Source organism: Chiloscyllium plagiosum, chromosome 36 (genome assembly GCF_004010195.1).
Source record: "Chiloscyllium plagiosum isolate BGI_BamShark_2017 chromosome 36, ASM401019v2, whole genome shotgun sequence".
Lineage (NCBI taxonomy): Eukaryota > Metazoa > Chordata > Chondrichthyes > Orectolobiformes > Hemiscylliidae > Chiloscyllium > Chiloscyllium plagiosum.
In genome coordinates, this window is record NC_057745.1 from 1,866,618 (window position 1) to 1,880,111 (window position 13,494).

The 13,494-nt window shown below is 41.9% G+C and overlaps 1 protein-coding gene across 2 annotated transcripts in view; it reads right to left on the reverse strand.

The window, feature by feature from the left end:
* LOC122540889 (A disintegrin and metalloproteinase with thrombospondin motifs 7-like) overlaps positions 1-13,494 on the reverse strand; it is a 184,685-nt gene that overhangs the window by 119,203 nt on the left and 51,988 nt on the right. For both annotated transcript variants that reach the window (XM_043677125.1, XM_043677127.1), the window contains 4 exons: positions 8,529-8,672; positions 7,298-7,442; positions 6,557-6,649; positions 5,693-5,838 (listed from right to left, as the gene is read on the reverse strand). In XM_043677125.1, coding sequence (XP_043533060.1) covers positions 5,693-5,838; positions 6,557-6,649; positions 7,298-7,442; positions 8,529-8,672 — 528 coding nt within the window. The remainder of the gene's footprint in view (positions 1-5,692; positions 5,839-6,556; positions 6,650-7,297; positions 7,443-8,528; positions 8,673-13,494) is intronic.

Here is a 13,494-nt window from a genome sequence, read left to right on the forward strand (position 1 = left end):
GCAGTGGAGGCCCACTTTCTGGATTCATTTAAGAAAGAGTTGGATAGAGCTCTCAAAGATAGTGGAATCAAGGGTTATGGAGATAAGGCAGGAACAGGATACTGATTAGGAATGATCAGCCATGATTATATTGAATGGCGGTGCAGGTTCGAAGGGCTGAATGGCCTACTCCTGAACCTATTGTCTATTGTCTATTTTCTATTGACCACTGGGCCCTTAAGAACCTGTTCAACCATTCAGTAAGATCATGGCTGATTGTGTACTTCCACCACCTCCCATTCTTTAATTCCCTTAGTAAGTACTGGTCCATGGACCCATTTCTTATATTCACCCACTGCTCTCTGAGGTAGAGAATACTAGACTTTCAGCCCTCAGAGCGAAGGAAATTTCTCCTCATCTCAGTCCTAAATGACCCTGTGTTCTGGATTTTCCGATCAGGGAAACACTTTCTCAGCACCACCCCGGTCAGGTCTGCACTGGAATTGTCAGATTCATCTCACTTTGCAGTTTACTGAGTCTCTTCTGTTAAAAATGTCGATGCTTTTAAAATGACAATGATAAGGTTTTCAAATCATTTGTTACCTTAACATTTGAATTACAAAATAAGTAGATCACATTGAAAATAGCCTGTGTCATTAAGTGCCTCACTGCAGCAATTGGGCTCATGGAAGATGGATGAATGTTATTAATACATAGCAAAAATAAATCAGTTTCTTAAGAGACAAACAGAATATTTCTGTTGTGACAAATTACCCAGAGTAAATATATTGTTCAGGAATCTTGTGCCATCATGTTTGCCCAGTGAACCTGACACTGTAGCAATCTGTAGAGCTACAACAATTAATGTGTTAATGTTAGTTGAGAGAAATTAATGATTTTGCATTTGAATAGATGATTTACTCACACATACTCTTCCTTGTTGACTGGGCTGGGTGGCAGTGGAAGGAGGGAGAATCTAAATATAACCCTTTGATATTCAATGGCATTTCAGCCTGAATCTCCTACTATCAATATCCTGGGGGTTACCATTAACCAGAAACTGATATGGTCTATACATTGAAATGTTGTGGCCACAAGCCTCACGACACCAGGGACCCAGGTTCGATTCCAGCCTCGGGCGACTGTCTGTGTGGAGTTTGCACATTCTCCCTGTGTCTACATGGGTATCTTCCGGGTGCTCTGGTTTCTTCCACAGTCCAGGAATGTGCAGGTCAGGTGGGCTAGCCATGAGGAATGCTGGGTGGGATGCTCTTTGGAGGCTCTATGTGGACATAATGGGCTGAATCGTCTGCTTCCACACTGTAAGGATTCTAAAAGCAGGTTGAGGCTACAAACCTTGCCACAAATAACTCACCTCCTGACTCCTCAAAGTGTCTCACCATCAAGAAGGCACAAGTCAGGAGTGTAATGGAATACTTCCCACTTGCCTGGATGGGTGCAGCTCCAAGAACACTCACGAAGCTTAATACTACCCAGAACAAAGCAGCCCGCTTGATTGGCATCACATCCACAAGCATCCACTTCTTCGACCACCAACACTCTGCAGTTGCAGTATGTACCATCTACAGATGCACTCAGTATGACTCCATACAACACCTTCAAACCTACAACCTCCACCATCTAGAGGGACAAGGGCACCAGATACATGTGAACACCACCCTCTCCAAGACATTCACCATCCTGACCTGGAAATATCACCGCTCCTTCACTGTCGCTGGGTCATTATCCTGGGTCTACCTACAACACATGGACTGCAGCGGTTCAAGAAGGTGGTTCAACATCACCATCTTCAGGACAATTAGGGACAGGCAATAAAGGCTGGCTCAGCCAATGATGCCCATGTTCTGTGAGTGAATTTAAACAAGTGGAGAAACTCAATGGAGCTGGCACTCGTTCATCAAGTTCAAAATGAAATTGGCAGTTAGCTCCCGTGGATTTGAAGGTATGAGGCAGAACAATCTATTGATATACTGAAAATATTAATTCACATTCCACTGAAAAATTAAACAAAGTTTGAATGATTCTTGCTATTATTCATGTGGCGAGGAAGCAATAACCAGCAAATCACAAATTTCTACAAACTATTATTTAGAGTCATAGAGATGTACTGCACAGAAACAGACCCTTTGGTCCAACCTGTCCTTGCTGACCAGATGGTCTACATTAATCTAGGCCCATTTTCCAGCACTTGGCCCATATCCCTCCTAACCCTTCCTATTCATATCCCCATCCAGATGCCTTTTAAATGTTGTAATTGTACCAGCCTCCACCACTTCCTCTGGCAGCTCATTCCATACTACCCTCTGCATGAAAAAGTTGTCCTTTGGGTTCCTTTTAAATCTTTCCCCTTTCATCTTAAACCTATGCCCTCTAGTTTTGGAGTCCCCTACCCTGGGAAAAATTCCTTGGGCTACTCACCCTATTCATGCCCCTTTTGATTTTATAAACTTCTAGAAGATCACCTCTCAGTCTCCCCTGCACTAGGGAAATTAGCCCCCGCCTATTCAACTTCTCCTTATAGCTCAAACTCTCCAATCCCAGCAACATCCTTGTAAATCTTTTCCAAAAATTTGTGCTGCTCCATCACTCACTTTACAAAAATGATCTTTTTCACTTAACCTCCACCTGAGTGCCATAGTTTTACTGGGTTTCCATGTTAAGCAATCATTGATCATGTTCAGAAAGTGAACAGTTATAAATGTGGAGCCTCAGTCTTTCCGGTTTTAGATTGTTAAAAACCTTTTCCTTTGTCTCTATTTTTAACTCTCCATCTCTTAATTCAGAGGATATATGATAACTGTCTGCTCATTCCATACTGAACTCATTCGGTGTACTAAACTATAGTGGAAGTACATTTTGGGCTCACAGGTCTCCAGCTTAGATGCTTGATGGAGTTAAATCCACAATGACTGGGTCTTTGAGAGGATTTATACTGAAAAAGGCAAGTGCCTGGGACAGAGGTTCAGCTACACGCTTTATTAAAATATAACTGTTACCTTCAGACAGTTAAGCAGACCTTGCTCTGTGCAATGCCAAGAAACATAAGTAACTTTTTTTTTGCAGGATTAAATCATGTTGTATCATCTTCTCTTCCAGTACAAACTATTGACCACCCAAATCTTTTACATCTGTGCTTAATTTTACCATTTTACTTTTCATGTCTAGAGCAGATGTCTTTAATCCTTATGGTTAAACCATTGCCTGGCCCAATCAGCAGTGCTTTCAACAGAGCATGGTAGGGATTCACTCCAGAATTGGATTCCCTGGGAATGCTGCAGTGTCGGGGGGGGGGGGTCAGTCTTTGGATGAGACATTAAACTGAACATTCTTCCGCCTATCTCTGTGATTCCGAAGTACGTTAAGGATCTTGTGCACTTTTGAGGAAAAGCCAAGACTGCCCAACACATTGGCAAGACTCCTCCTTCAATCAAAGGTAATAACAACAGATTACTGTAATTAGTCATTACTGTTCCCATTCAAGAACAGGTATTACTCTTCAAGGTAATTCATTGTTACCTCAAGCTGGTTCTGAGGGGAGTGGTTTTGTATTCAATGTATTCTGAGAGTTATAATGGGTTACAAGCAATGCATCTACATGATCGTACACAAAATATATTAACCCGAGGGTTAAGATTTAATGCATTAAACTGGGAAAGTTAATAGACAAACTGGGAATTAATTCAATAGCAGCCTAGCAAAAATAAATTGTGAGAGAATGGAAAAGAGCGATAATGTTTTGATGGTTTGAGATGGCATCTTAATCAAAACAATGATACTGAGTACCACAGTTCCATTTCACTGTAAGAAGGGGGATGTTTCAGGGAAATTGTTATTACACGGAATGATGGTGAAAGCATCATTGAAAGTCCTTGTTGGAAATTACATGGAAAGCTATAAAGCAGCTCAGAGATGATCTTACTGAATAATCAAGTAGTAAATGGAAAGAATATTAGATGAAGACAATCAAAAAGTTTGTCCATATTGCTGTACCTCATTCCATGGTAATGACTCTTAAACAGCAGAGTCAAGGCGCTTGTAAATATAATAGCCTTTCAATGCATCCTCCAGCACCATCTGCCCAGATTTTGTTTATGATCGTTTACTAGAATTACCTTGAATGGGAAAGAAAAAGTCACATATTTGGTTTCCCTCTGTTCCCTTAGAAACCAGACCAGTGTCAATGGCAATTGCTGTTGCCATAGTACAAAAACACAGCTGCTAACTTTGCCACACGAGACTCTGTCAAGGGTTATAAATGAAACCATAAGGTCAAATAAACGGATAAGTGAGTAAACGGCTTAGATTTTTTTGAGCAGAAGAAATGAAGGAGACCCCCAAGATCTAGTGATTCTTTGTTGATGAGGCAACAGCACTGTTAAATGCAAAAGTAATCACCCATGAAGTGTTATGGTTGGACAAGAGTGAGGTTTAGATCAGTCATTTTATAAACTTCAGATAAAAAAACACCCGCCAATCTTAATCCCACAGCCCATTTAAACGAAGGCTCAGTCACTCAGTCTAAACAAAAACACTGAAGAAATGCAAAAAGCAGAAGGAGTTTTCATAGAATTGCAGACTCTTACGGAACGCAGAAGGTCATTGAGCACACATTCAGCTTTGGATGGCTCTTTGATAAGAGTTTTCCAATGAGCCCCATTCCCCTGATCTTTCTTCGCGGTACTCTGATTCTTTACACATCAAATATTTATCCAATTTTCTTTTGAAAGTTATCATTGAATCAACACCCACTCATATGGCCCTTCCAACAACTCACAGTGTCAAATAATCTCGTTTCACTTCTGTGCCATTTCCCTGAAATCTGCTCAGCTGATCCTACTCTGATTGAAAACTAAACTGAGAAACAAGAAAAGGAGAGATAGCCTTCATTCCCATAGCACCATTCACATCCTCAGCAGATCCCAAAGGCTTCACAGTCAATGAACTCTTTTGAAGCACAGTTACTGTAAGTTGCACATTGCAAATTTCCAAAGGAAACACAGACAGCCCATTCGAACACAGCACATTCCCACAAATATCAGTGTAATAACAACCAGATAATCTGATTTTGTTTATGCTGGTTAAAAGATAAATATCTTCCAATAAAGCCATAAAATTATTCATGTCAATCTGAGGGAGCAGTGTGGCCTAAGGTTTAGTCACCTTCTCCATTACCTTTTGTCTTAAGAAACAAGTGGACTCCTGACTGAGCCAGAACAAGGAGACAAGCTCGCACCTTCACATTCAGAAAGGTATGTAGAGTGTTGCATGCCCCTTCAGACTGTGTACAGAACCTACAATGCTCTTACAACAGCATCTAATTAATCCTTAAATTATTCTAGAGCTGTACCCATGCATGTGCTGATTATTCTTTGTGTAAAATACCTCTTGACATTAGCCTTTAGGTAGTCTTGCATTTGTGCTCGAGTTGTGTTCTGGTTATTGAAGCAATGCTCCATATTCATCACTCCGTTACGTTTTCTATCTCATTTGTCCCTTTTTGAGTTTAAGGAATCTGAGCTCTACTCCAATTTTCTCTCACATCTCAGCCCTCTGCTGTTAAGGGAACAATCCACATCAACATCCATTCTTGTGCCATTGACTGTTAACTGAACTCAATATTGGAACACTGTTCGAGAGTGCATTAACTGATCTGCTTGAGCTAATATATCCAGGAGAAATGGAAATAGCTTACGTTGGATTGTTACAGTGTCGCTCAGCACTTTGTATTCCTGCACTGCAAGTGCGACTACAGGAAGACCACGAACCCCAGGCTCCCCAGTTTCCATTTGTCCTCTCAGGGCGCTGGTCTGTGGATATGCAGTCTCCATCAAAGCACCACTGTTGGGGAATGGTGAGAATATTGTCATTCATACATTTCCGATTCAGCGAAATAAGAAGCAGGAATTGTTAGAACAAGAAATGTTTTGCTGTCCTCATTGCTGGCATGACAGACTCACAATTCAGATGCAATAACAAAATTGCATTTATATAGTACTTTTACTCAAGTCAAAAAAACCTAATGTGCTTCACTAGAGTATTATCAAAGTGAGCGTGACACCAAGGCACATTAAGGAGATACTAGTGATATACTCCAAAGGTTAACAGTCTTTAAAAAGAATTTAAGTCCTCACATTTATACAAGAACTTCATTTGCAGTAAATCACACTCCAAAGAACTCTCACTCACTGATTACGAGCTTCCCATCTTTATATAACAAATTCAAACCCAATCAACACTCAATTAATGGATCCATTAGTTTCTCTGGGTCTCAGGAATTGGATGATTACAATAGGACAGATGACCAAACTCTTATTGGTTGGTAGAGCAGGTTTGAGGGACTGAAAGACCTACTCTTGCTCTTATTAATGTTGTTATAGTCTTAACTTCCCTCACTAATTCTGCGTGGAAACAGATAGACAGGTCTGAATGCGTTCACACTGTGTGCCACATTTGGCCAATCACCTCAAGAGCAGCTCATTAATTTCTCATCCTCTTGATTGGACTAAATGGTGCGAACTGATGAGAAATTTAATGGTGACTTAGTTGCAGACATTACCTTGTTCTCTCCACATTTTGTACCATCTACAGCAGCATCCAGCTTGGAGTGACAGGTGTTTCCCACGGTACACCATAGGGTATTACAGACACTCTGTCAGGGAGAGATGGGAATGGTTAGACTCAAAGCAATAACTCACAATTCACTCCAGGAGGGTCCACATTAGGATGCTTGCTTTATGTGTTCAGATAGTAGGGCAGTGAGTCTCACATGCATGTTCACCAGCAACCACCCCGCTCCAACATCAAACTCCCAGAATCTTTGGACTAGATTTGAGTTCCTCAAATGGGACCAATACGAAGCAGAAAGCACGTTGACTCTGTGATGCAGCACTAAGGGAATGCTGCATTGTCAGAGGCACCATAGATCAGATAAGACCATAGGCCTGTGTGTTCCCTCAGAGATGCCAAGGCCCAATTGCAACGAGCAAGAGAGAATCTCCCTGAGGCTCTCCGGGCCAACATCCGTCCCTCACGTGACATCATAAAATAAACAGATGCACCTCCCTATATTCCAACAGCGACTTCACATCAAGAGTACTTCATTGGTGGGAAAGTGTTGTGGAACTATATAAATGTACAAAACCAAAGCAGGGGAAGGCTGCGTCACTGAAAACCTTTCCTTTATGTTCTATGGGGTTCAGAGACACACAGAGCTCAGTGCCTCTTTGACTGGGACTAACCACTTGTATCCAGAGACAAGTTCAGATTGTGATTTGTGAAAGTACAAGGTCTATCGTACATCCATGTTGTCACAGAAGACTGATCGGGCTCCGTACTGCAGCCGGCACTGATGATTGACGTCGTACAAAACTCCCGGTGCCACTGAGGGCAAATCAATCACCTCCTTACTCGGCACATCATCCAGGCACAGACCCCATCCACGGCTACAAACCACAATCAGACAAAAAACACGCATCAATACACTGTCACCAAACAGTGATACCACGTTAATATCACAGTATTAGTAATCCCGAGGGCCAGGGCATGGTCCTGAGGACTCAGTTTCAAATTCCTTGGGTTTGACTTGCCTGATGGAATTTAAATCTAATCAATAAGTTTGCAATTGGAAACGACTCTTGTTGGTCACTTTGAAACTATCAATGACTGACACAAAAACCCATTTGGATCACTGTTATTCTTTAGAGCTAAGCATCTGACCTCCTGTCCTGACCTGGCCTAGAGGTCAGTCAAGTTGTTGACTCCCCAGCTGCGCTCTGAAGTGGTCTGACAAGCCATACAGTTCAAGGGCAATTAGGGATGAGTCCCAATGTTGACCTGGTCAGCAAAGCCTACATCCCATGAAAGAATAGACAAAACCAAAAAAAGGATAGGGGAACACTTTACTGATGATTTAAAAATAAGCCGAGATAAACCTCTCATTCTTGTCGTACCAAATGTGTCCAACTTTCATCTCACCTTCACTGAGGTCACCAATGTAGCCAATCATGGGGGCTACTTCTTGTGCAGAAGATTAGGTTGGGATGATCAGCAGGCTATCCAACGTTGATAGGCCTTACAACTGAGCCTAATCTCTGCAAATGCCCAAACAGCCTCCAGCAAGGGGTCAGGAATAGGAACCCTAAATGGTTCCATGAACAAGGAGGCCAATAATTGTAACTTCGCAATCTAGTTCCCCAATCCTCCAGCATCCCCTCAACAGGGATCAGCCAAATTGTTACAGATTAGCAAGCTGAGCTGAGGCTGTCCTAGAGTGATAAGTACCTGAAAGGACATTCATTACTAGAGCCTAACAGACAATTTCTCACTGTCGCCTCTGTAGTTCCCTGCCCCATGAGTGATTGCATAATGTTTTTTGAGGTCATGGAAACACAGCTTCAACTAATCTCAGGAGTTTGTAGCAACTCATCAAGAAAGCTCCTTAAATGCTTCATTTCTCAAATAGCAAAACAATGAGAGGGTCCTTCACCAATTCTCAACACTGTATAAGACGCGAAGCAAGAGACACTTACTCAAGAAAGCGGGTGATGTATTCCCTGCTGCAGCGAGACCAGGTTAAAGGGCTGGTATCATACAGGAGCTGTGGAGACATGATGAAAGGCCTTTTCCCAATAGGCTCACAGTCATTGCCAGTCCCATCATGTTGTATCCCAAAGCTGAAGCATAAGAACACATGTCACACAGAATAGGAAAGGACAGTCATTCGTTGCTGAAAATAACACCAGAGCTAGAAACAGTACAGACTGAGGACACACAGTGCTTTAAACCACCTGGACCTCTTTCTGAAACTTAATCTTTTGTGGCTCAGAGGATTTGGGTATTTGTTGCTAATCCCTAATTGCCCTCGAGAAGATGGTGGAGAGCTGCCCTCTGGAACTGTTGCAGTCCACGTTCTGTTGGTAGAGCCACAGTGCTATTAGGGAGGGATCATCGAGCAGCAGATTAAACAACAATGTTCAACAGGACTATTAGTTCCAGGTGCAGTAAGTAAATGGATGAAAGACTTGGAAAAATTGCTTAGATGGGTGAGTGTTTCTTCTTCTATTTTGCATATTATATTCATGATATGGAGGTGTCGGTGTTGGATTGCGGTGGACAAAGTCAAAAATCACATGACACCGGGTTATAGTCCAACAGGTTTATTTGAAACTGCAAGCTTTCGGAGCCCCCAGTCCTTCCTCAGGCACTAGCTGCTGGACTCTAACCTGGTGTCGCATATTATATTGCCAGATCCATGGGGCATAGTGTCAAAATTAGGGGTAAACCATTTAGGACAGAGAGGAATTTTGTCACCCAGAGGATGATGAATCTTTGGAATTCTCTGCCCTGAGGGCTGTGGAGACTCGTGGAGACATAAACACTCAAGCAGCTCAACACCCATCCAGGACAAAGCAGCCCCCACTTGATTGGCACCACATCCACAAATACTCACTCTATCCACCACCAACGCTCAGTAGCAGCAGTGTGTACTGTTTACAAGATGCACTGCAGCAACTCAAGAAGAAAACTACAACAACACTTTCCAAAGCTGCAATTTCTACATCTAGAATGACTCAGGCAGCAGATATGTGGGAACATCATGCCTGGTACGTTCCCCTCCAAGGCAATCCTGGTTTGAAATGATATCATGTTCCATCAGTGTCGCTCATTCAAAATCCTGAAACTCCCTCCTGAAAATCATTGAGGATGTCCCTACACCCCTTATTCAATAGCTCCCTCCTCCCATACCCCGTATGCACCTAACTTTGAAACAATTAGCAGTTGATACTCTTGACTTTAATCCCAGAGGCTGCCCCCCACATCAGATACTCGCTGCACTTTTGGAGGTGCCTTCTTTTGGACAGTTGGAACAAAAACAGGTTGTACATCTTGTTGATGTTTGTGGGATCTTGCTGTGCACCACTCAAAAGCCCAATTTCTTGCCTTACACCAGTGACTCTTCCTCAAAACAATTGAATCGATGATAAAACATTTTGGGAGGTCTTGGGGATGTGAAGGTTATGGAAATGTACAAGACTTGTCCCATATTCTTTAACCAGTTGGGCAGCTGTTTAAGCCAGGCAGTAGGGTGTCCCCACACCCCAAAGCCCAATTAGAGTTGGGCTTTGTGAGTTAAGTCCATATCCCAAGAATGAATAAAATCAATTCAGTTTATATTTCAAAACCAGTCATTGTCTTTCCAACAGAGAATTATACAGTTCGATGAAATATGCAAAAATGGTTATAACATGATCTTTTATCAAGAGACACAGGACAATAAGTTGCATGAACCACCATACATTATATTTTTGAAGATGATATAAGTGCAGACTGCAGACACTGGAACACTGAGCTGGATGTGGAGAGAGAGAGTTTTACATTTAATATACGAAGATAAATTCCTGATCATACTTCAATGCTGCAGCATTAATGTTCCTCCCTCAATGCAATCTAATGAGGAAACATCACAGATCATTAAAGGTAAAGTGTAATTTTAAACATTTAAAACATCTCAACTGTGTCTTTATATTAATAATTTTTAAGAAAAGGAAATAATTACTATCTCATGCTAGGTGCAGCATGATAATAAAATCCAGGAATTCAGATTGTTATGGTAGCTAATATGAATATTTCAAAGCAATTCAGGTTGCAACATAATGGAACAGGTTTTAACAGTTTATATGTTAAATAATGGCTCAAATGTAGTGGTCACTCTAAGGCAGAGTGATAGGCTAGAATCTAGATAAGGGATTTCAATAGTCGGGGGTTACTTATTTAAATAGTGCCTTTCACATCCACAGGATTCCCCAAAGCAATTAATGGACTTTACAAGTAAATAAAGGATCCCATCAGCACTATTCTGAAGAAGTGAAGGCAAGGTCTTCCCATGGCTCCCTGACCTACATTAACCCCTGGTTAGCAGCACAATAATAATGCAATCTTAGCCTCTAGAGTTCCCTCTTTAATCCTCATGGCCTCTGTTTCACCCCTGAAGAGAACCTACCTTGCCAGTCCTAAAACTCTCTCAAGCGGCTTGGTGTCAGATTTTGTTTTACATCAATGTGAATGGCCTTTTGGACATTTTGATGTGTTAAGGGCACTGCAAAGGGGCTATTTGTAATTAGAATCATAGAGTCAAAGAGATGTACAGCACGGAAACAGACCCTTCGGTCCAACTTGTCCATGTCAACCAGATATCCCAACCCAATCTAGTCCCACCTGCCAGCATGTGGCCCATATCCCTCTAAACCCTTCCTATTCATATGCCCTCCAGATGCTTTTTAAATTGTAATGTGGCCAACTGTTGACATAATGTTAAAGGCAGAGGCTGGGAGAAGGATTTGCCAGACCTGAGAACATGTTTAAGTTGGTTTTGACAGGACTAAGTTCAAGAGTCGTGAAATGAAATTGACAAGAAAACAAAATATTATTACATTAATGTATGTGGGAGCTTACTTTGTGCTAATTGGCTGCTGCATTTCCTGGATTTACAACCGTGCCTGTCCTTCAAAACTACCTCATTGGTTGTGAAATGATCTGGGATGTCCTGGGGTTGTACATGTTCTTATGTAAATGCAAGTCTTCCTTTTTATCAAAAGAAATGAGAGGAATTGGACGGATTCTGACCAAAGGATTTCATTGGTCACAGGCTGTAAATACTGGACACTCAAGAGTGATTACAGGATGGAGTTTAATTTAGTAATTGTGATACGTTAATCACATGATACCGAGCTTCTGAGAATGGAATATCATGCCAGGAGGTTTTGATTACACTGCAAACTGTCAGCTAAGACAGGGTGCTTTTTCTCAATTTAATCTAAACTTTTGTTGGAATTATTCCAAACTGCCAATTTTGTTTTAATATTTAAGATATCTGTAGATTTATTTTCAATTTTAAGTTGGAATTTTATTGTGAGTTTTGGCTCCATTTTCTCAAAGTTATTACAGGGCCCAGTTCCCATGGGGCTTAAGAGAGTGTAACTTTAAACTGAAGCTAGGGTACATGTGTTTTGGTGCTGAGTTGTAGCAGAAGCAATTCACATTTCTTTGCTGCCCTAGAGCGTAAGAAATAGGAGCAGGCATAAGCCATTTGGCCCCTCAAGCCCTGCATTCAATAAGACCATGGATGACATGCTCCAGGCCTTAACTCCTCCTTTGTACAACTTCATCACTGCCTGGCTTAAACAGCTGCCCAACTGGTTAAAAATGTGGGGAAAGACTTGTACATTTCCAGAACCTTCACATCCCCAAGAGCTCCCAAAACGTTTTATCATCAATTCAATTGTTTTGAGGAAGAGTCGCTGGTGTAAGGCAAGAAATAGGTGGTGCACAGCAAGATCCCACAAACATCAATGCGATGTTTTTGTGCTGTCTGTTCAGGGGCAAACATGGGATTGATCCAGCGTAATGTTTCTGTCCAAAAGAAGGCACCTCCAAAAGTGCAGTGAGTATCTGATGTGGGGGGCAGCCTCTGGGATTAAAGTCAAGAGTATCAACTGCTAATTGTTTCAAAGTTAGGTGCATTCAGGGTATGGGGAGAGGGAGTTATTGAATAATCATTTGTACACATATTTAGGTTTCTTGTAGTAGCAGTGTCCCCACCTCTGACCGAGGAGATCTGGGTTTAAGTCCCTCCTATTCTAGAGGTGTGTAATAACATCCCTGAACAGTCTGGCATAGAAAAATAACAAGGCAGATATTGAGGCACTTGCTGGGAACCATGAAGTGCAGTGGTGGTATCGCTATCTCGAGGCCAGAAGGAATGGGTTCAGGTCCTACTGCTCCGAGATTTGCCAGAACATGTTGAATAAAAATAAATCATTTTTAGACACAGTTAAGGACACTAATGGGAAGGCGTGCAAAATTAAGGAGCTATTTGTAATGTTGACTTTGTGAATGAATTTGAGTAAAGATTGATTTTTGGTCCCCCCCCACCAGTCTGTCCAAGGTTTAACATGAACCACTGAGCCATGAGCTCACCATGCACATGCTCACCTCCTGACCATATGCTGCTGTGAATAGCAAGATGGACTTCAGTAAGGCGTTCGACAAGGTTCCCCATGGGAGACTGGTTAGCAAGGTTAGGTCTCACGGGATACAAGGAGAACTAGCCATTTGGATACAGAACTGGCTCAAAGGTAGAAGACAGAGGGTGGTGGTGGAGGGTTGTTTTTCAGACTGGAGGCCTGTGACCAGTGGAGTGCCACAAGGATCGGTGCTGGGTCCTCTACTTTTCATCATTTACATAAATGATTTGGATGCGAGCATAAGAAGTATAGTTAGTAAGTTTGCAGATGACACCAAAATTGGAGGTGTAGTGGACATCAAAGAAGGTTATCTCAGATTACAACAGGATCTGGACAAGATGGGCCAATTGGCCGAGAAGTGGCAGATGGAGTTTAATTCAGATAAATACGAGGTGCTGCATTTTGGGAAAGCAAATCTTAGCAGGACTTATACACTTAATGGTAAGGTCCTAGGGAGTGTTGCTGAGTGGGA